At 38.8% G+C, this 20968-nt stretch overlaps 1 protein-coding gene across 3 annotated transcripts; it reads right to left on the minus strand.

Annotated features, from left to right (window-relative positions):
* Positions 1 to 587: 587 nt before the first annotated feature.
* On the minus strand, positions 588 to 20156 carry LOC111149419 (mitochondrial ribosomal protein L39). 3 transcript variants are annotated; one of them, XM_022506463.1, is made up of 10 exons: positions 19965 to 20064; positions 19004 to 19210; positions 16818 to 16957; positions 14719 to 14818; positions 13692 to 13759; positions 11433 to 11545; positions 8778 to 8843; positions 7720 to 7873; positions 3770 to 3817; positions 588 to 671 (listed from the first exon to the last, which is right to left on the minus strand). In XM_022506463.1, the coding sequence occupies exons 1-10, from the start codon at positions 20026 to 20028 to the stop codon at positions 624 to 626; spliced, it is 1008 nt and encodes a 335-aa protein (XP_022362171.1). In that variant the 5' UTR covers positions 20029 to 20064; the 3' UTR covers positions 588 to 623. The 3 variants fall into 3 exon arrangements, with proteins under 3 accessions (XP_022362171.1, XP_022362179.1, XP_022362189.1); XM_022506471.1 differs by lacking the exon at positions 19965 to 20064 and adding an exon at positions 19481 to 19932; XM_022506481.1 differs by lacking the exons at positions 588 to 671; positions 19965 to 20064 and adding an exon at positions 20107 to 20156 and having other exon boundaries at positions 3337 to 3817.
* Positions 20157 to 20968: the final 812 nt, after the last annotated feature.

Genomic DNA, 20968 nt, shown 5'->3' on the forward strand with positions numbered 1-20968 from the left:
TTTGTACAAGAATATTTATTGTGCCATTGTTTAAAATAGCAAAAATGGAAACTAGTATTATCTTTTATGCTTTTAAAAGATCCCATTTGTATTTATACATATATGTTTATACATGTAGAAAAAGGACTGAACAGAGAAAACATGTCAAAGTGTTCTATTTGGGGAGTCAGAGAGGACAGGGTTGTTTCTGCACAAAATTTTTACTGTGAACAGCATAAGTTGTTTTCACCTTTAAAGAAAGTAAAAAGTAAATAATAATAATAATAATAAAGGGAAAATAAACATCAGTATGTCTTAGGGAGAAAAAAGATAGTTAATTTTCTTTTTTTTTTAAGATTTATTTATTTATTTTAGAGGGAGTACTCAAGAAGGAGGAGGGGCAGAGCCAGAGTGAGATAAAGAATCCCAAGCAGACTTCACCCTGAGCACGGTGCCCATATGCTGAGCACTGAGCCTGACAGGGCTCTATCCCATGACCCCAAGATCATGACCTGAGCCAAAACCAAGAGTGGGACACCCAACCGAGCCACCCTGGTGTCCCAATAGTTAATCTTTATAAGCACACACAAATATTTCATATAAAACTTTTATTTTATTATACATATTTAAATTTTAAGAAGTTATTAGGTCAATGCACTTTCCTCTGTAGGTTTAGTTTGATCTTCAGTTACCTGTAAATACATGAATACTTTACTTTTCTAATAAATAACCACTTTTAGTTTTACCCTTCCCCCACCATTTTAAGTCATTCCACAGTCCTTTTTCTATAATAACCCTTGGTCTTTCTCCTTCATTAGTAATTATTATAGAAAGTTAAGCAGAAAAAGAAGAAAATGCACAAGGCCAGGTTCCCAATATAAATTATCATGTAAAGTACAACAATTTCATTAAAAATATAATCTGAAGCATATAGCTAGGCTTCTCCAGTCTGTCATTTTATTTTTCAATTACAAAATGAAATCACTCACGTAAGAAAAATACCAGCAATGCTGTAACACAGTATTTTAAATCAACGGATTTTCTTGGGAGGTATAATTATATTCTTAAATATGGTATATTACAGGCTTAGTAGAAGTAGGTATCTGTACATCCACATTTCTATTCTGTGTCACTCAAACACATCAAACAGCTAAACTTACTCCTCATTACCCCGACACTCACCCCACCTCCAGCATTATTTATCCCTGTGAAGGTCTCTACCCAGCTGCCCACACCTGCCATTCGAGAATCCACTGTTCTCGTACGTGCATATTCAACCAACAGTCCTACTAATTCTACCTGAGTGACTCTCACTGCCACACCTGAACTTCAGGACCTCACCACCTTCTATCCCTCGAGCAGGACTGCTAGTTTAAGCCACAGCTTTCTTCCATGCCGCCCCAGAGTAAGCTTTAAACACAAATAGCTGACTTGTAGGTTACTTCCTTTTTCACATTCTCCAGTGACCCCCAATCACTTCCGGGAGGGGAATGCAAATTCTTTACCATGGAAGACAAGCCCCTCTTCATATGCTATTTCCAACAGACTTTGCTGGATTCGTCACCCACCCTACAGAAGACTGGACATTCAGATCCATCTTATATTCATCATTCTCTCCATTCCTCCCTCTCTCTAGGCATTATCTCCTCTGAGATAACCACCAACCCATCCCCAAGCAAATTATCTGCCAGGCCCACTTTCAGTCATCCTCTAAGTCAACTTAAGCAACACCAATCCCTGGGAACCCTCCTTAACCAATCCTCCAGCTTAGTCCAGGTCCTTTGCTGTATGCCAGAATTCCACTTGTACACCCAACTGTCAGTTTGCAAGTCTGTTTCCATTAAAGTAGCCTCCCTGAGGCCAGTAAGTAGGTTTTGTTCATTTCTTTACCTACAGCTCCTGGCACATAACACACATTCACCATGTCTATGCTAGTTGAATCAATGTACCATATGTTTAACCTACTCCCTTTAAACAAAATGGACAGAAGGAAACTGAACCAGAATAAATGTTGCAAAAACAGCTATTCCCTGATTTCTATTACATATTCTAGGTTACTACCCCTACTATTTTTCTACATTTATTATAAACTAATTTCTCCTCTAGTTTCCTAACCTAAAATGATGATTATGGTGAGAAGGGGATTAAGAGCACACTTATCGTGATGAGCACTGAGTAATGTATAGAATTGATGAATCATTAAAAAAAAAAAAAAAAGAATTGATGAATCATTGCATTGTACACCTGAAACTAATATAACACTGTGTGTTAATTACACTTGAATAATATATATGTATATATAAAATTAAAAATAAATAATAAAATGGTAATTGTTACCAAAGAAACAAAATTTTTCTATCCATTCAAAAGTACTTTCTTTTCATGAGGAAATTATATATACTCTTTACACAAGAATATTATGACTAAGTGCCTCAACAATAAATTCTATCTGTAAATTCATTAATAGAGACTAGGTTTGTACATCATCATAAAAAATAATCAATACTTACCAGGTAACCCATACATCAAAGGTTGGGCTCAAAATTTGCCATGACACATTTATAATAAACCCTGAATGGGTTAACAGACTGAGTGTAAATGCACTAGCAAAAACAACTGAAAAACCGTATGAAGAGATATATAATCAAGTGGAAATTGTAAGAATGGATATTTGTTCGGAGGTCACTTTGCAAACGGTTCATGAAGACAGTAAGACTTGGATGAGGTACTGAAGAATGAGTAGGATGTACTCATTCACAGAGAGGAGGAGAAAAGGACAGAGAGTTCACACAGAAAAAGTGCCATGAACAAACAAACTTGAAAATAAGTCTGAGTTAACAATGTTAATACCATATATTTGTAAGTTACTGAGAGTAGATTTTAAAAGTTCTTAACCACACACACACAGAATATGTAACTCTGTGAGGTGATGGCAATGCTAACCTTATTGTGGTAATTATTTTGCAATACATACATATATCGAATCATTACAATGTACATCTTAAACTTACACAGTGCTATATATATATCAATTAAATCTCAGCAGAGCTGGGAAAAAAATAAAGTGATATAAGACTGCAAACTAAAAAAAAGAAGAAGAAGAAAGAAAAAGTTTGATATATGCTTGCAAGCTTGACTAGAGTGGAAAATTAGGGTAACTAGGAAGGGTTCATGAGGCCAGATTACATGGACCAGCTATTCAATGATGTACGTAAAGGACAAGCATTTAGCCTATGAAAGAGTAAACAGGGATAGAATAGGTCAAGAAATACAATCACTCCTACTGGTGAAATCGCAATCATCCCTACTGTGTCAGTTTAAAGGCCCGACACAGAATGAACTACAAAACACAAGTACTCAAATACTGTTCTTCAGGACATTTGCACATTTAATATGTCAACCAATGTCAAGGCAGTTTCAAAATATATCTGACAAACTTTAATCTTCCAATGCTCATTAAGTTTACAAAAAAATTATCAAAGACCTAATTAACACCACTGGACCCACTAAGAACTATTACTACTATAGAGCAGCATTCTTATTCTTCAAGCTCTACAGTATCATCTCCATGATATTAACAAACACAAACAGGAGAAATGCTGAATTACAACTATTCTCTTGCCAAGATACTACTGGGGTCACCAACTATAACACTGCTTAGCTATTGAGACAACTAATGACTTTTTTCTTTTGTTTTCTTTTCTTCTCTTTTTTATTTGTTGTGTTGTTGCTTGATTCCAGTAAAAATTTCTTCATGGAACAGTACTCATTAGCTGTCAAAAACACTTACCATTTTCTGAGATCTTTTCAACAGCTTATTCCATATCGTAAAATGTGCCTTGAAAAGAAAAGATTCACTATGAATTAAATAAAGCAATAAAGTTAAAATAAAAGGAAATGAGTCTTAAGTAGGTTTTAAGGGGCTGCCTGGGTGGCTCAGTGGGTTAAGCCTCTGCCTTCGGCTCAGGTCATGATCCCAGAGTCCTGGGATCGAGCTCCACATCGGGCTCTCTGCTCAGCAGGGAGCCTGCTTCCTCCTCTCTCTCTGCCTGCCTCTCTGCCTACTTGTGATCTCAATCTGTCAAATAAATAAATAAAATCTTTAAAAAAAAAAAAAAGTTTAAGTAGGTTTTAAATAAAACAAATACATAAGAAGTCAGGCGGTACTAACGAGCCTAAGCAGTTACAAAAGTAGATTCAAGGAGGGGAAAAGGTACTTTACAGGACAGCTGCTGTGTCTGGCATGTAAGAAAAACAGACATAGCACTGAAAATGCCACTCGTCTTCTTTTATCCTTCCTAATCATCACCATCACAGACAGCGTTCCTTCTAATGGGAAGCAAAACTCTGCCTCATTTTCCCATGGGCTGTAGTTCTTTCCCTAAATAGCCATTTTCAACAAACTAGAGGTCATTCTTCAAATCACTAGCAATCACAAGGAGAGGTTCATCAAGAACTGATGGTGACCAGTGTTGACCGACGGTGACACCTTCACACTGAAATGGCAGTTTTAGAGGATTTAGCAAATTACCTTAAAGAACAAGTAAAAACTAATGGAAACAATACAGTTATAGAACCAATTACTTAATCCTTAAAAATTGTATATAGTTGGGGATTCTCAGAATGCACAGATGAAAACTGTGTAAAATGCATTAAGGACTGCATCAATTTTATTAAGTCATTTAAAGGTGATACTGAGGGATACGCGTGGGCCAGTGACTATGTCGCACTGAATGACCTGGTAAAATCTATGATAAAAGATAAAATTACTGTATGTACATGTAAGCCCTTCTGGAGAAAACAGCAGCATCATATGTTTAAAGAGAAAACCACACCTGACTCCAGCAGAATGGACAATGGGTGCAGACCCTCCGGTGTGGCTGGAAGACAGTGGATGATGGAGAAAGTGGTATGAGAAGTCAGATAGGCAGACAAAGGCCAGATAATGTAGGGCTTTGTGAGACAACATACAGGGCTAGGATTTTTTTTTTTTTTAAGATTTTATTCATTTCAGACAGAGAAGGAGAGAACACAAGCAGGGGGAGAGGGTGAGGGAGAAGCAGGCTCCCTGCTGAGCTGGAAGCCCGATGCAGGGCTCAATCCCAGGACCTGGAGATCATGACCTGAGTGGAAGGCAGATGTTTAACCATCTGAGTCACCCAGGCGCCCCCAGGGTTGGGATTTTTATAAGAAGCCCCTGGAATGTATAGGGCAAAGGGATTACATGATCTGATTTGTATATGAAAAAGGTCATTCTGGATACTAAGTAAGGAATGTGCTTCAGGGGCCAGAGTGAAAACAAGGAAGGCATAAAGAGTAAGACGGGTTGGAAAAGGTGGTGGTAGCAAATGTGATGCTATGCGACAGTGAGACTCAGGGCCTGTTTCAGTGTTAAGAATTTAAAGGCCTTGCTGATGAATGGGATAGAGCATAGATGGGAGGGAAATGGAGAATCAAGGATTACCTCACAGCTAAGTAGATGGTGTCATTTACTGAAATGCAGAAAGCTAGCAAAGGAAACGGGTACGTGGAGAAAAATCGAACGTGTCAAGGACAAATGCTAAAAAGTACAAAATGTTGATGAATGAGATGAAGGATTTAAATGAAAGATATACTATGTTCATAGACTAGAAGATACAATTTAGTAAAGACATCAATTCTCCCCAAATTGATACACAGGTTAAATACAATTCCTATCAAAGTCCCAATAAGACTGTCAATACAGAAAGATTATCCTAAAATTAAATGAAAAGGCAAAGAACCTAAAATAATTTAAGCAATTTTTATAAATAATAACAACACAGGATGAATTATTCTACCTGATTCAAGAACTGTTTACTGCTACAGTAATCAAGACCATGATACTGGTAGAAGGACAGACACACAAATCAATGGAACAGAATAGAGAACCCAGAAATAGGACCATAGGGATATGCCCAGATGATTTTAACAAGGTGCAAAAGCAATTTAATGGAGGAAGGAGAGCCTTTTTAACAAATGATGCTGGAGCAATTTGACATGTACAGGCAAGAAAAATGAATCGCAACCTAAATCTCAGACATTATATAAAATTTAACACGAAATGGAACACAGAACTAAATATAAAACTATAAAACTGTTAGGGGGGAAAAAAGGAAGAAAATCATTGGGCTCTAGGTCCAGGCAAAGAATTCTTTGAATTAACACCAAAAACATGATCCATAAACAGAAAAACTGATAAACTAAACTTCATCAAAACTAAAAACTTCTGATCTGCCAAACTTCTAATCTTCTGTTATAAGGATGAAAAGACGTAATTACTGACAGAAAATATATGCAAACTTGTTATATATACACAATGAAAGACTAATAGCCAGAATATACTAGGAAAAAAACTCTTAAAATTCAACAGCAGTAAAAAAAAAAAAAAAACTAATTAGAACATAAACAAAAAATATAAACAGATTTTTCACCCAAAAAAATATACAGATGGTAAATAAACACATGAAAAGATGTTCAACACAATTAGCCAAGAGGAAAATGCAAATTAAAGCTACAGTATGCAATCACTACGAGCCTATCATAATGGCTAAAAACAGTGACAATGTCAAATGCTGGCAATAATCAAAAAACTGATTACTCACACATTGTTGATCGTAATAGTAAAATGGTACAGTCACTCTGGAAATCAGTTTGATAGTTTCTTAAAAAACTAAGTATATGCCTACCATATGACCCAGCAATTGCACTCATGGGCATTTATCCCAGAGAAACGAAAACACATATTCACAAAAACCTATACACAAATGTTCATAGCAGCTTTAGCCATAATAGCCAAAAAACTATAAAAAAAAAAATCCTTTAACAGGTGAATGGTTAAACAATACACAGAAGGTCTATACCACAGAATACTATACAGCTATAAAAAAGAACCAACTACACAACAACCTCAATGAATCCTCAGAGAATTATGCTGAGAGAAAAAAGCCAATCCCCAAAGATTACATAATGTTATTATTCCATTCACGATATTCCTGAAACGAAAATTTGTAGGAGGAGAGAGCAGACTAATAGTGGCCAGAGGTGAGGAGGTGGAGGTGGGGCAGAGAAGAGTGGGTATGCCTATAAGGGGCAACAGGAGAGAGCCTCGTAAAGAAATTGTACTATATCCTCATTATGTCAATGTCCATACTCTGGTTGTGAAACTGTACTACAGTTTTGCAAGACGTTATCATTGAGAAAACTAGGCAAAGGTAACTTGGAATCTCTGTATTATTTCTTATAACTACACGTGAACCTACACAGATTTTGAATTATCTCAAAATCCAAAGTTGAATTAAAAAAAAAAAAGCATTAACAAGGGAGTGGGAACAATATGGAAAATAACAGACTCTGGGTCATAAATAGAATAGGAAATTTAAGGAGAAAAGTCTGCCAAACCTAAACCCGAAAGACATTCCAGAAGGCCTTACCAATATGCACTCCAGTAATCTTCAGAGCACCCTCTTTCCCTATACTAACTCGAAAAATTAAAATTACTATCCCAGTTTGATTCAACTTTTTCAACTAGTATTTCTTTTGTGAATGATCAGTTTACATTCCAGGGAAAATTGTTTTTATCATAAACCTGAATTTACAAAGTACTATTGTCACACAACTTAATGAAAATTAAAATGTATGTCCTTCAAATTGGTATAAAATCAAGACCAGAATCACACCCACCCTCAAACTGGACGATCTGAAACTTTAAGCTTTACTTACTCTTAAGTGTACGGGTAAAGACAGACCCTGGAATCTTCGTACAAGACTCAATGGGGTGGCTTGAAGATTATGAACTGCCGACACTTCATACTGGAAACAAATACTTGTTCTTGGGATAAGAGGACCCTCACTCACATCAATGAAGTCACCAAACCTGATTTGATTTTAAAAACAAACACATTAAACCTCAAAATGAAACCATTTACAGTAGTTTAGAAAAAATCTATTTATTCTCTTTGGGACAATGTCCCCAAGTCAAAAACATTTCATGTGGGTCAATTCAGTCTCTACTGCTCCTGACACAATAATCTCAAGTGAGGAGGCTAAAACTATGAAAATTAAAGTCAAGTGAACCCTGTTCTTCATTAGCACTGATAAAATTTTACAGAGATTTTTAAGACCATTGAACGCATCATGCTATTGAGTTAATCCAATTTCTAAAACTGATCATCTATAACCTTGTAATAACTCATTGTAATAGAGTTAGGAACTCAATGTATACAACAGATTGTCCGAAGAGCAGCTTTGTAGAAAAAAATTAACTCTGAGCCAAGAAAACATGAGGCTGAGAAAAAAAGGTATAGGTCACGAAGTCACTTCTGCATACGCATTATGCATTGTCTTACCTCCCTCATCCCTGTATCAGAAAGCACATTCCTATTTTACTTACTTATATGTAATGTAAGTAGTAATTAGTCAGTATTGACATTTGTGAATACACATGAATTATGTTCAATTCGTAGCAATAAATATTTTGCCCAATTTCAAAATTAACTTTTGAAAATCACATTTTTAAACAATGGTTTTCAACTCTTGAAATGCTGAAATAAAAATAACAATAGAATGAGGAACAGAAACCAGAACTGCTCCTGAAGATAATTTAAATCATCCAGTTACCACCCTACAAAAACAATGAACAAAGCAAGAGAAAATAAGATAATGAGAATAACAAATTTGAGTACAAATGCATCTTTTGCAGTCATACACCACATTGGGTAACAACAATAAAGCTACATCTTCCTATAAATTAGCATGACAGCCAATTTATTTTTACTTACCTGTGTAGCTTAACTATTCTTTCAGGGTTCTGAGATGCCTTCTCTTCTATGAAATCCATTTTGTACCTAAAAAGTGGCAAAGAAAAAAAAATTTTACTTCTAAATATACAAAATTTTTAAGGGACCCCTCCCTTTCTCTTCCTCTTTAGCCATAGCTTTTGAAAGAGGGGTTTACACTTGGAGCCTCCCCTTCACACCTCACGTCCTTCAGTCTGGCCACAGTGTCACAACTCCACCAAACTCCATCTCTCCGAGTGCTCTTTTCCTCTGGCTTCCATGACGCTCCCTACTGCTTAATACTTTAACTCTCTGGCCAATCTTCCCCCTGTCCACTCTCCAGTGGACCTGTCCTACAGCCCCTTTTCACTAAGTATCCTCCTTGGGCTAGCTCCTTAACATGCACAGCTTTAATCGCACTTCTGTTTTCCTCCTTCCACAGTTCAGCTTTTAATCCACATCCCTCTTATGAGCCCTGAACTACATATCTAAGACCCTCCTGAACATCTATTAGACTGTTTCACAAGTACCTTACACTCTGCAATTCTCAAACAGAGCAAAAATTTACTCCTTCTTTTCCTGCCAAATGTATTCTTACTCCTGAGTTTCCTAGCTTAGTAAATGACACGGCCAACTACCCACACGTCTAAGTGAAAAAATTCAGAGATTTTCTTGATTCCTGCTTCTCCTGCCACACCCCCTCCATCTAATTCATTGCCAAGTCATGTCAATTCTACTGCCTAAATATTTCTCAAATCTACCCAATCCTGTTACTAGAGCTAATAGCAGAGATGGAACTGCACAACCCAGGATCAAATCATAATTTTACCACTATTAAGAGCCCTCTTTACCCCAGAGCTAAACGAGTATTAGGTGGGTGTATGGCAAAGTTGGGAAGCATGAGTTGATGTGAAAACATCCACTTACTGCCATACCCCTTCTGCCAAAGCCCCCCATACATTATTAAGGGAGCTAGTTCCCTTAATATTTGTCCCTCTTGACCCACCTCTAAGAGATGCACCTGTCCCCTGGGAGTCAAAGCTATGTAAGGCTCCCCCTACAGCAGAAGGCCTAATCACTGACCTACCTTAACCATCCAAAATTCTCTGTCCCCTCAAACTTGCCTCCAAACCATCCCTAAACCTCCTTCCACACATTCAACTAACTTTCCTACAAGCCCTCCTAGACTTGTAAAGTGGAGCGGAGGGAATGGGAAATCTCATGGAACGAACATCTAAAGTACACTATGGTGGCTATGGAGCACTTAATGTAATTAGCCCGAACTGAAATGTGCCTTAAGAGTAGAGTGGGGCGCCTGGTGGCTCAGTGGATTAGGCCTCTGCCTTCAGCTTGGGTCGCAATCTCGGGGTCCTGGGATCGAGCCCTCCATCGGGCTCTCTGCTCAGCGGGGAGCCTGCTTCCCCCCCTCTCTCTCTGCCTGCCTCTCTGCCTACTTGTGATCCCTCTGTCAAATAAATAAACAAAATCTTTAAAAAAAAAAAAAAAAAAGTAAACTACATGAGATTCTGAAGATCTAGCATATAAAACTGTAAAGCATCATCAATTTTGTAATATTGATCACATGCTGAATTAACATTTTAGATATATTGTTTAAATAAAATGTATTACTAAAATTAACTTCACCTTTTGACTTGTTTAATGTAGCTACTAGGAAATTTAGTTATATAGATGGCTTACATTATATCTCTATTGGACAGAACGACCCTAGAACTGTAGCACAGGAAGTGTCTTGATATGTTCTAATAATACAAGGAATTTTCTTATAGAATCAATGGTGCTTTGGGTCTACAGAACTACCTGCATTCTAGTTCAGTTAAACTAGTATGTTCCTACTGCTTTCTTAGTACACTGGTTCCAAGATATGTGAAATATTATAAACCATCCCTATGCAAACTTACATCTCATTTTATAAATACCTAAAGAAATTCCAACCCATAACCTTGAACGATTTGCAGGGATATATTCTGTCTTAAGAATCTAGTATCTATGTTATTTTTTTGCAATGAAGATTTCCCTAATTAATTCTAATTTCAATTAGATTAATATTAAAATATAGTTTATGTTGTTACAATTCGTAGAAGAAGGTAAAGTTTAAGTTTTCTGAGTGAGAAAGGGGACTGAGGACCCAGGGAAGATTTAAAATGTTGGCAAAGAAAATCCACCAGTGAATAATTCTGGTGCAGAAGACTAAGACCTGGCTATGTGAATATTTTAGTTTGGTGTTAGCTCCCTCCAGAGCACTGGCATTCTCTATCTCACCCCTGTCATTTAAAGAGTAGGAGGGTGAGAAGGAAAGGCTGCCAAATGAACAAAATGATACAGTTCCATGTATGCTATCACTTCATGATGAAAGGAAAAAGGGGAAACACACTGCAATGCTGCTATGAAGTGAAGGACTTCTCTGGTCAAAGAAACAGAGAAGTAAGACAAACAGAATTATCGAAGTGTGGGGAGGTCTTTTCTCTGTGAAATAAGTAATGAGATGAATCAAAGTAATTAGGTACAGAAAAAGAGATCTGAGAGCTAAAAATAAGTGTCCCATACACATCAGATATAGAGATTCTTAAGAGCTAAATTTTCTTCATTACTTAGAACTTCAGGAGATTGAATCTCACTTCCAAGGGAGCCAACACTTACTTGTTGTGCTGAAATATTTCTAATGCCACTTTTGCTTCCACTTCCAGAACTTCAAATGGAAGATCTTTATAAATTAAAGCGTGAGCATCTTTCGTGAAGGAACGTAGGTTCTCCTTCAAAATGAAAGTATTAACTTTTTGTAACAATTGACTTAAAAGCATTTCTCCATAAGGCAGATAAAACTGTATGCTAAATATTATAAATCCAACTAAAAGAAAAAGCAAAAGCAAGTTTGTTAGGAGTTATTAATTTATAACAATTAAGTATTCAGACCATAAATTTAACTATGAAACTTGTAATTTACTTGTAATTGAGATATTAGCCTATATTAATTATTAAAGATAATCCTACAAAGAAATCTTAATAAGCATTTCATTCAAATTATACAACCCTTACAGTTTATTAAAACATGATGCAATTAAAAATGCTAATGAAAAGATACAAAAATGTGCTTACATTTTAAGTAAAACTAAGCTTTTTTAAATGAACAGGGAAATTATTCTTTGTCATTCAGAACATTTTACCAGGAAATATAATGTCATCATTGGCCCTGCCCAAAATATAGCATACATTTAATATAAAAATTCATGTTGAATAAAAAGTCACTTTTATGCAATTAAAATGATTGATTAATACACATTAACAATATTTATGACACTTTTAATAAAAGCTGTAATTGAGTTTTCATATTATAAATCATTACTAATACAGAAAAGACCAAGCACTGTTACGCAAGTAATTTTTGTAATAAAATTCTTTCCATAAACTTCCTATTAGATTTTTTTGCATGAAATGACTCTTCTCCATTCATAAAGAGACAATTTATAACAAATCAACATTCATGATTTTATACAACTGTTACTTGAATGTAAGTCTCCACCACTTTTTCTAACTGATCCACCCAACCCCGTGGTGCCTGTAAATAGTACATTTCTTTTTTATTTAAAGTTTTACATTTAAAAAAAGGAAAAGAAGGCAGCAAGTTTCATACATAATGAGAACTCTTAATCTCATTAGTTTTTACTTAACCCCCCAACAAGTGAGAATCCTTTCTTAAATTTGAGGGCATATCTGAAAGAGAAATTATACTGACGCAAGTTCAGAGATCACAAAGAGTTCCAATCCCTTCCCTGTATTCCCCTACACGCCCCCCACCTTTCTTTCTACATCTCTCCCCTCTCCCCTCTCTCCGTTTTTCTCTTTGTTCCTTCCTGTTTCCCTCTGCTGTCCTTCTTGATATTAACCAATTTGAGCATGATTATACAAGAAATAACTTCCAAAGCCAGAATTACTAATTACTAGACATAAAAAACTCCAAAATTTTGCAATAAGAAACTACAATATTTCACTAAATCTAAAATATACCACTAAGGAAAAAACACTACCAATTATAAGATGCTATCTACTGTAAGATATATTTTTTTTTTTCAGAGATGTTAAAATGTGAAAAAAATGTACACAGTAGCATTGATAAAATGGTATGGTACATCACCTTTCCTTTCCTGATCTCCAGACTTCCATGTGTAGGACATACAGTTTTGCTTAAGAATCAAGTATTTGCCTCTTCTCCCCAGTGATAACTGAATCTAGGCTTGACAATTTAAAGTCATCAGTATACTCTCCTTACAGGGCATCTGATCTAAATCATCCTTGTTAGCCATGTGCTACCCAGTTGCCAGACCAACAAGGACTACACTCATTACACAATCAGATCATTCACCAATTGTCTAGTTTGCTGCCATCTGAGTTAGCTTTGTCAAAGCCTGATTCTTAATTCACTCTATCCTCTACCCTCTATCCCTCCTTTCAGGGTAACCTTTGTGTATGGGGAGATCTCACAGCATGCAACAGGCTAAAATCGTTTAGGGCAGTGGTTTTCAAATTGTGCTCAGGTGATTCAAGAAAGTAAGGCTCCAAGCCTCCCACCACCACATCAACCAAGATGGTTAACCTTCTCTATTTTATATTCTGGGCATCTTGAAAACGACTATCTTAAGAAACAGAATGAACAGTACCAGGAAGAAAGTACTTCAAGTAGGACACAAAGCTTCCACACAACTGACCACATTGTGAATACCCCCATTCATCTGCCTCTATCTTAAATTCACTGAAAAAGCCAACAACACAGGTAGGGAGGTAGGTAAGTAGGGTCTTTTAAATTAAATATTCTCAACACGCAGTAGCATTCAACAATTTAGGACTCATTCTAACAACAAAAGGCACAGATCCTAAAATTAATATTCCAAACACTATACTTACTTTTGTTGGCATCCACTCATCAAGTCTCTTATCCAGAACTACATCATAGCAGAAGGCTCCACAGATTACTGTAAATCCAACCAAAATGAAAGGCAAAGTCAAATCTGTTACAGTAGAGTGACTTATTGGGAACAAATGAGTATTTAGACCATAAAATGAAGGGCCAACAATCTCTCTCTGAACTCTACAAACTATAAAACTGTAACCATTATCCCAGCTCTTGCCAAAGTTCTACCAACTTTGCCCCACCCAAAAAACTAATTCACCTTTTGTTAACCCAAAATCACTAGTATGTTTTTAAACATTCATGTTTTCTTCCAGAAGAGTATCAATACAGAGATTTCAAATAGTTACTAAACATAAAAATTCCAAAAGAATAAGATATTTAATATGTAGGTGAATGACTAAATGGACATAACATGTTGAATTTTTTGTGTTCTAAACTTCCTTATTTTTGTTGTTTTGCCCTTCTTAGAATCATTCATTGAGCTTTTTAAATATTCTTGGTATATATACTTCTATATTTTTTTTTAAATTACAAATGTGATCCTACTGCACATACTGATGCAAAACCCTAGTTTCACCAAAATTACAAAGAGTGTGAACTCTTCATTCTTCCCAAAATGGTTCCTCTCCAGAGTAATAGACGTTTCTGGTGAAACAGTGCCACCTAAACATAGCTTACTCCAAAATTCTATTTATTCTCATTTCCTCTTCCTCCACACATTTGATTTAGAAATACATACTTAAAGGTGGGAAACAAACACCAAGACAATGTAACTACATGAAATTCATATTCAAAAGAAACATGCTCCTCGAATTCCATTATGTAATAACAGACTCCATTAATTAATAAGACGTTTTGTTACCCATTATAAATGGAATATATGTATGATAGTAGTATATATTATATAAAATTAGACATAAGCTAAAAAAAAAAAAAAAGAAAGCATCTCTATAAAATATCAAAAATAGGTATCAAACCACTGAAGGATTACAAAAATATGTATGTGTGTGTGTACATTACCAGGAACTTCTGGAGCTCTGACCAAACTGACCACATATTCATCTTTGAATGCCCTCTCTATCACACAGCCCATCATCATGGCACAAGAACGCCAATAAGCCTAGGAAAATAAAATACATGCAAACATAATACATACTAAGATTCACTAACATTTCTTCAGTATTCAAATTTAGGTTAACTTTTGACTTAGGAGCTCTTTGTCCATCCTCAGCATGTAGCAATAGGGAACATCAGGCCATGACATTACCTCTCCCAAGCAACAGGCACAAAAGAATGAAGCACCAACTTGTGCTGTTAGCAATGTTTCTGTGCCAGATACTATGCACTATGTTATCAAACAATACATAGTTTTACTATCTGGTAGCAAGTTTATGTTTAACCCAAGATAAAGGTAACTTGTTAACAAACTTGTGCTAAAGTTAAAAAAAAAAAATGTATTAATATAAACCTGTTTATACCATATATAATAGAGAGGAAAAACTCAACTTTTAAGAATTTATGACTCCTACGCTCTAACATCACACGGCACATCCACTCAAGTTATTTGTATTTACAGCAAAGCAACCTATTAACTGGGCTTTCATTTTACCAGCACACTTGACCCATGGACATGCTTAATGTGGGTATCCATGCAATGACCTGATCAGAGTCATAAACAGAAACACAAGTCCCACACCAGACGTGCCCATACTATGTCCCATACTGGCACCACTATAATTGGGCAACTGACCTTCATAAGCACTCCTTGCCTGAGGACTAAAAAAATGGGCTCACTTGGTTGTGTGCAGCAGAAACTGCTCCAGGATTTATTCTACAGAACCACATACCATACATTAAAAACGACAAATCCAGGCTTTGAAGGCAAGTAGTAAAATGCACCTCATCTATCCTACTTAAATGTTTTTAATGTCTGTTGAACTCCGGAGTCAGAACACCTAGATTAAAATCCAAGCGCCACAATCTCCTAAACTGGTAAGCTTGGTCAAGCTACTGAACCTCTCTTTGCTTCAGTTTACTTATCTGGAAACCGGGAATAATAGTACCCATTTTTATGGGATTTTTATGAAGAGTAAATGAGTTAATACCTATAAATCAACTAAGATAGTGCCTGATAACATAATTAATACGTGATGTGAGCTATTATCATGTCTATCATTTTCTTAAGTGTTTCATTTCAACATATACTTATTGAATACCTACTGTATATAAGTCAAGAACTAGGTCCAACAGGGGACATAATCCCTGTTTTCACAGAGCCAAGAATCCAACGCGTTCAACGGTTCATATTGCAAGTTATTAAAATATTATATCTAGAGACATTTATCCAAGTGCTGTGAAGCCCTAAACAGGGATTCGTTCTGACAAGAAGAAACTGACAACATCCCAAAGAGCAGGTAGCATTTTAATTGAACTATAAAAGAGAAATAGGATTTTAACAGGGAGGAAAGAAAATACCCAGAGTTAAAGAACATGAGCAAAAGCCAGGGGGCTAAACCATTAGCGACCAAGGCCCTTAGCATGACCAGAGCAAAGAGGAAGTGGAAAGCTGCCATGAAAGTAAGCCAGGCTGGTATCAGATCACGCACAGGGCTTGGAAAGGAAGGGGAATAACTTTCATGTCATTCCTGAAAGTTACCAGGTAGGAAAACAGTGACACAATCCTTAGTCATGTCACTTAGTGAAACTCTTACATGGCTACTCAGGAAGACTTTAGAATTAAAAATGGGGGCAGGAGGCAGAGTTAAAAAGTTACTGAAATAATCCAACAATGATCAAAGGCTGAATTCAAGCAGTATTGGGAATGTAATATAGAGAGTGATCAATAAATGTCAGTGCACCAAAGATATGAATGTAAAGACAAGTTAAATAGTTTTTCTCACATCAAAATACAAAGAAAGGATGCCAAGTTCAAGGATTTTTTGAACTGTGGAAATGCCTAATCTAACAAGCAAAACACTGGTTATCTAGTACATTACAGTTGACCTTGGCCACATTTGCACATTTAATGGTCTGTAGCAAAAGTATTTTAATTAAAAAAAAAAAAGAAGAAGAAGAAGAAGAAAACTAGGGGGGAAAAAAGAACACAGAGGCAGAAATACCTTATTCACTTCTCCTGGATCACGATCTTTGAAAGTAAGAAATTCAATTTCACAGGATTTGGTCAAAGGTTTATACATGTCCCAAGGCTGTCCGTCCACAAGAGCCAGAATGGACTTCCTGCAGTACCACTCACTTAAATCTAGGGATTTAAAACAGATTGAAGGTCTAAATCTAACAAAACCCAAAGTGAAAAGTTACATGTTTACGTGCTCCATTAAGAAATAAAACAACAGAAAAGCAAAATTCTGCAATGACTTCCTTCAGGGGAAAAAAAGTCTTACAACTTACGTCTGTAACTAATAAAAAAATATTCAACACATCCAATATATTCTTACTAACAAAACTGTCCAAACTATTTACAAAAATCATTAAGGCTAAGTCTAATTTCAAATTAATCTGTCAATTATTAAGTAGTGAAACAATTTTCCAAGAACTACACTTAAATATTAAGAAAGCGGCATCACGGATATATTTGGATATGTACCCACATAACTTAAAAGAGAAAATATCTAAATATATATCCAGAGTAAATGTGGTCTAAATGGGTTTGGGGTCTTGCTTCCAAACCACCTCTTACTTCCCTAACATGGCCTGTTCAAGTTAAATACCAGTAACAGTTTTTAATTATCAGTACGAATTCACATATAAGCCCATCATCTCTGGCCTGTTCTTTGACCAGAAGGCAAGTGCAACTCCAACCCTGGTTAGATGTTTTTCAAGTACACAGCTACTCACAGAAGGGGTCAAGCTCCTGGGTACAGGGTCTAAGTTCCATACAGAGGGGATCAGGTCTGGTTTCGTTTACTCATTTGTATATGCAGAACCTAGCGCCATGCCTGTAGCATGGTAAGGACTCGAAAGCGTACTGGGTGATGTGAGAAGGTACGCACGACGAGCCAGCATCAGTGCAGGAGTCGCTCACAGGCTTCGTCTCGACGTGTGAAACGTACAAAGCTCCTTAAGGACCTGTACTTTGTCTTAACCTCCTCTGTAATCCTAATGTCTATCACACAGCAACGGTCCAGGAAATGTTCACAAAACAAGTGAACAATGATCATAAGTACTAATTCAAGTGCCCAAGCAAAAGAAGATCCAGAGTAATATGCTAGCTTAAGCTTTTAACTAAAATTATTTATTACTTAAATGAAATCATTACTGAGTTTTCCAAAAGTTTAAACAATGCAGCTAGTCGTATATATGAACAAGCATGCTGGTGTACAGATCTATTTTGAAAGCTTTCTAAATTTCAATATTACCAGTTCTATCAAAGGTACTTTAAAAGCATTTTGATGGGGGCGCCTGGGTGGCTCAGTCGTTAAGTGCCTGCCTCCAGCTCAGGTCATGATCCCAGGGTCCTAGGATAAAGCCCCACATCGGGCTCCCTGGGCACTGGATGCCCTGCTCAGCAGGAAGCCTGCTTCTCCCTCTCCTACTCCCCTGTTCGTGTTCCCTCTCTTGCTGTGTCTCTCTCCGCTAATAAATAAGTGAAACCTTTAAAAATGTAAAATAAAAGCATTTTGATCACAAATAATCTATAAAGAGGCCCTGTACCCTTCCTGTACACACTGAATCACACAGAGGACACAGTTATCTCCTTTAAAATATGAACACAACACATAATTTGACCCTCATCACATGCACCCCATGCATATTTTCCACTGACACATTTACTCCGTAGACACATGACTGTGGAAACATAGTATGAACAAAAACGTAACACACAAGGAGGCAAGCGGTAAGCAGGTAAGACTGAAAGCCGGCCATAAAGAGCTAGAAAGGAAAAGGCGGCCCAAAAAGCTGGTCATCCGAGGCCAGGGCTGTCCCTCTACCCCAAATTTCTTTGATGAGCTCCCCATAGTAACCGCTCCCATCACCCCAGGGTGCTGTCTAAAAAGGGCAAGCACGCTAGTAACACCTCTGCCTCCTCACGCCTGAAACAGTTAACAGCACCCCAAACCCCGCCGGACTCAAGCGCGTCCGGGGACCACCGGTGCGTGACAGGGTTGGCCTTTCTAGACCCACGGTTCTCTCAAGAGCTAAAGACAGCGAACAGAGAGTAAGATGCTCGATAACGGAGAACGTCTCCAAGTTCAGGGAGCAACCACCGAGTCTCGCCTCCTCGGAACCAATTCTTCCGCAGAGTTCACATAAAACAGTCAAAACTGGATACTGGTTCGCTACTTACGCATAGCACAATTGTAAGGAGTAGAAATGTTTTTATTCATCACAAAAATTGTGCCAGGGTCGGTTTTCCCAACGTGTTTAACTTCGATCTTCTCAGTACGAGGAGTTAATGACAACTGCCTGTTCTTCTCTTTATTAAAGAGATCATTCTGCATTTCTATCAGTTCGGTCGGTGACAGGCGAGAAGCTGGCGAAGTTGCGATCGACCCTGGGTGGAAGTGACAAGACCTGTCAACAGGGAACCAATGCGTAACGCACCGGGGACACCCCACCCCGCACCACCCTCCTACTGGAAGGGGAGGCCACGCAATTTTAAACCGCCGTCTGCCAAAATGCGCTCAGAGGTCAGCCTGAACCGCTTTCCAGGGTGAATGATGAAAACGCCAACGGAAGAAATCCGCAGCCCGCCCAGACCCCCACCCTTCAACTCAGCCCTCTCCCCACCAGATCTGCACCGCCCACCGGTTTTCCGTCGTACTCCAAACTCTGCTTTACAGTAAGAGGCCAAGAGTAACCAGGAAGTAGAGTCCAAGTCAGACCAGTCACTGGGAAGGTGAGCAAAGCTGTCGCTTTGGAAGACCTTGGGGACAAGAAAGCTCCAGAGGACTGAGCTCCCTCGCCAAAACGATCAATACCAGAGAGGGAAATGCTGAACTTGTTTTCCAAACCCTAAATGAGAGCGGATGTGACCAAGCCAGTACGAGTACTCCAATGGGAAAACGAGCACATGTCACGCCGGGACGCGGGGTCCTTCCCAGACGGGCCCTGAGCTCCTCCCGCTCTCTCTGTGCCCCGAGGTCTGGACCCTCAGGTCCGGAGGCGGCGGCGGCCGCCACAGCCGGGACCTAAAGCTCCACCTCCGCCCTCAACCCCGTGGGACCTCCCAGGACCCCCCTCAGGTCCCATCTGAGCAGACAATCCTTCAAGCCTCGCTTTTCGTCCCCACCGACGCTGGAACTCACTCCAGCCAGCCCCGCCACTGGGGGCGGCCCGCCAGAGGCGCAGCCCCCGGATCCCCACGGCCATTGCCTCCTCCTCTGCGGTAAGAATCGCCTCGCGCGGGTCCTCTTCTGCACCCCCTCCCCGGAAACTCTAAGCACGCACCCTACGTTCCGTACACCAGTTTAGTTCCGATCCCCCACGCTCGGGCCGCGGGCCGCCGCTAGGGGGCGCGTTTGCGCCTCGCTGAAGATCAGTGCCGGGAGGGCGGCGTCCAAAGCTGGGGTACGTTCCAGGGGCGCGTAGGGGGCCATGTCCGCCAGCCCCCGGGGCTCCGCAGGGAAACATCCTCCCTCTTTGGAGTCGCGCAGTTTGACTGGCTCCCTCACCCGCCTGCCTCCGCGAGTTCGAGCCCAGAGAGCTGGACGAAACCCTTGCTTCCCGCAAGAGTATTTCTGGGGAGGAAAAACCGGGGAAAGACGACTTCCGTGGTCAGCCCGGCCAGTCACGCTGATGACAGCTCAACTCTCGGTTTTGCAAGGGTGAGTTCTTAGGTGGGCGGAGGGACCTGTGCCAAGCTTCTGCGTTTATTGGGCCATTGAAGGGAACTCTATGAGCCATAGAACTCTTTACAAATTAGTTTATGTAGTATTTGGAGTATAGGGAGAGCATATTAGAGGCATCCTGGTGATGCCGGCAGGTCCTCTAGGAGCCCTGAGGGGGTACCGCAGGCCCAGCCTCTTGAGAGGATCCCTGGCTGTGTGCAAGATGGAAATGAAACACGAGCCCGCAGGAGGGGAAAGCAGAGTTTATGGAAGGTCTAGAGAGGGTGCTGGTCCAGACAGGGTGTCTGGGAGACTCAGAAAGGAAAAGAGAGAGCCTCGTCTTTGCTCGGAGCCTGGGAGTTTTTACTGAGGACGGCGGTGTCCTCTTAGGCGTCCAGGAACCAGTTAGAACAGAGGTGAGGGGGGCACCTGGGTGGCTCAGTGGGTTAAGCCTCTGCCTTTGGCTCAGGTCATGATCCCAG

This window comes from Enhydra lutris, unplaced genomic scaffold (assembly GCF_002288905.1).
Source record: "Enhydra lutris kenyoni isolate GAN:26980312 unplaced genomic scaffold, ASM228890v2 scaffoldscaffold2, whole genome shotgun sequence".
Lineage (NCBI taxonomy): Eukaryota > Metazoa > Chordata > Mammalia > Carnivora > Mustelidae > Enhydra > Enhydra lutris.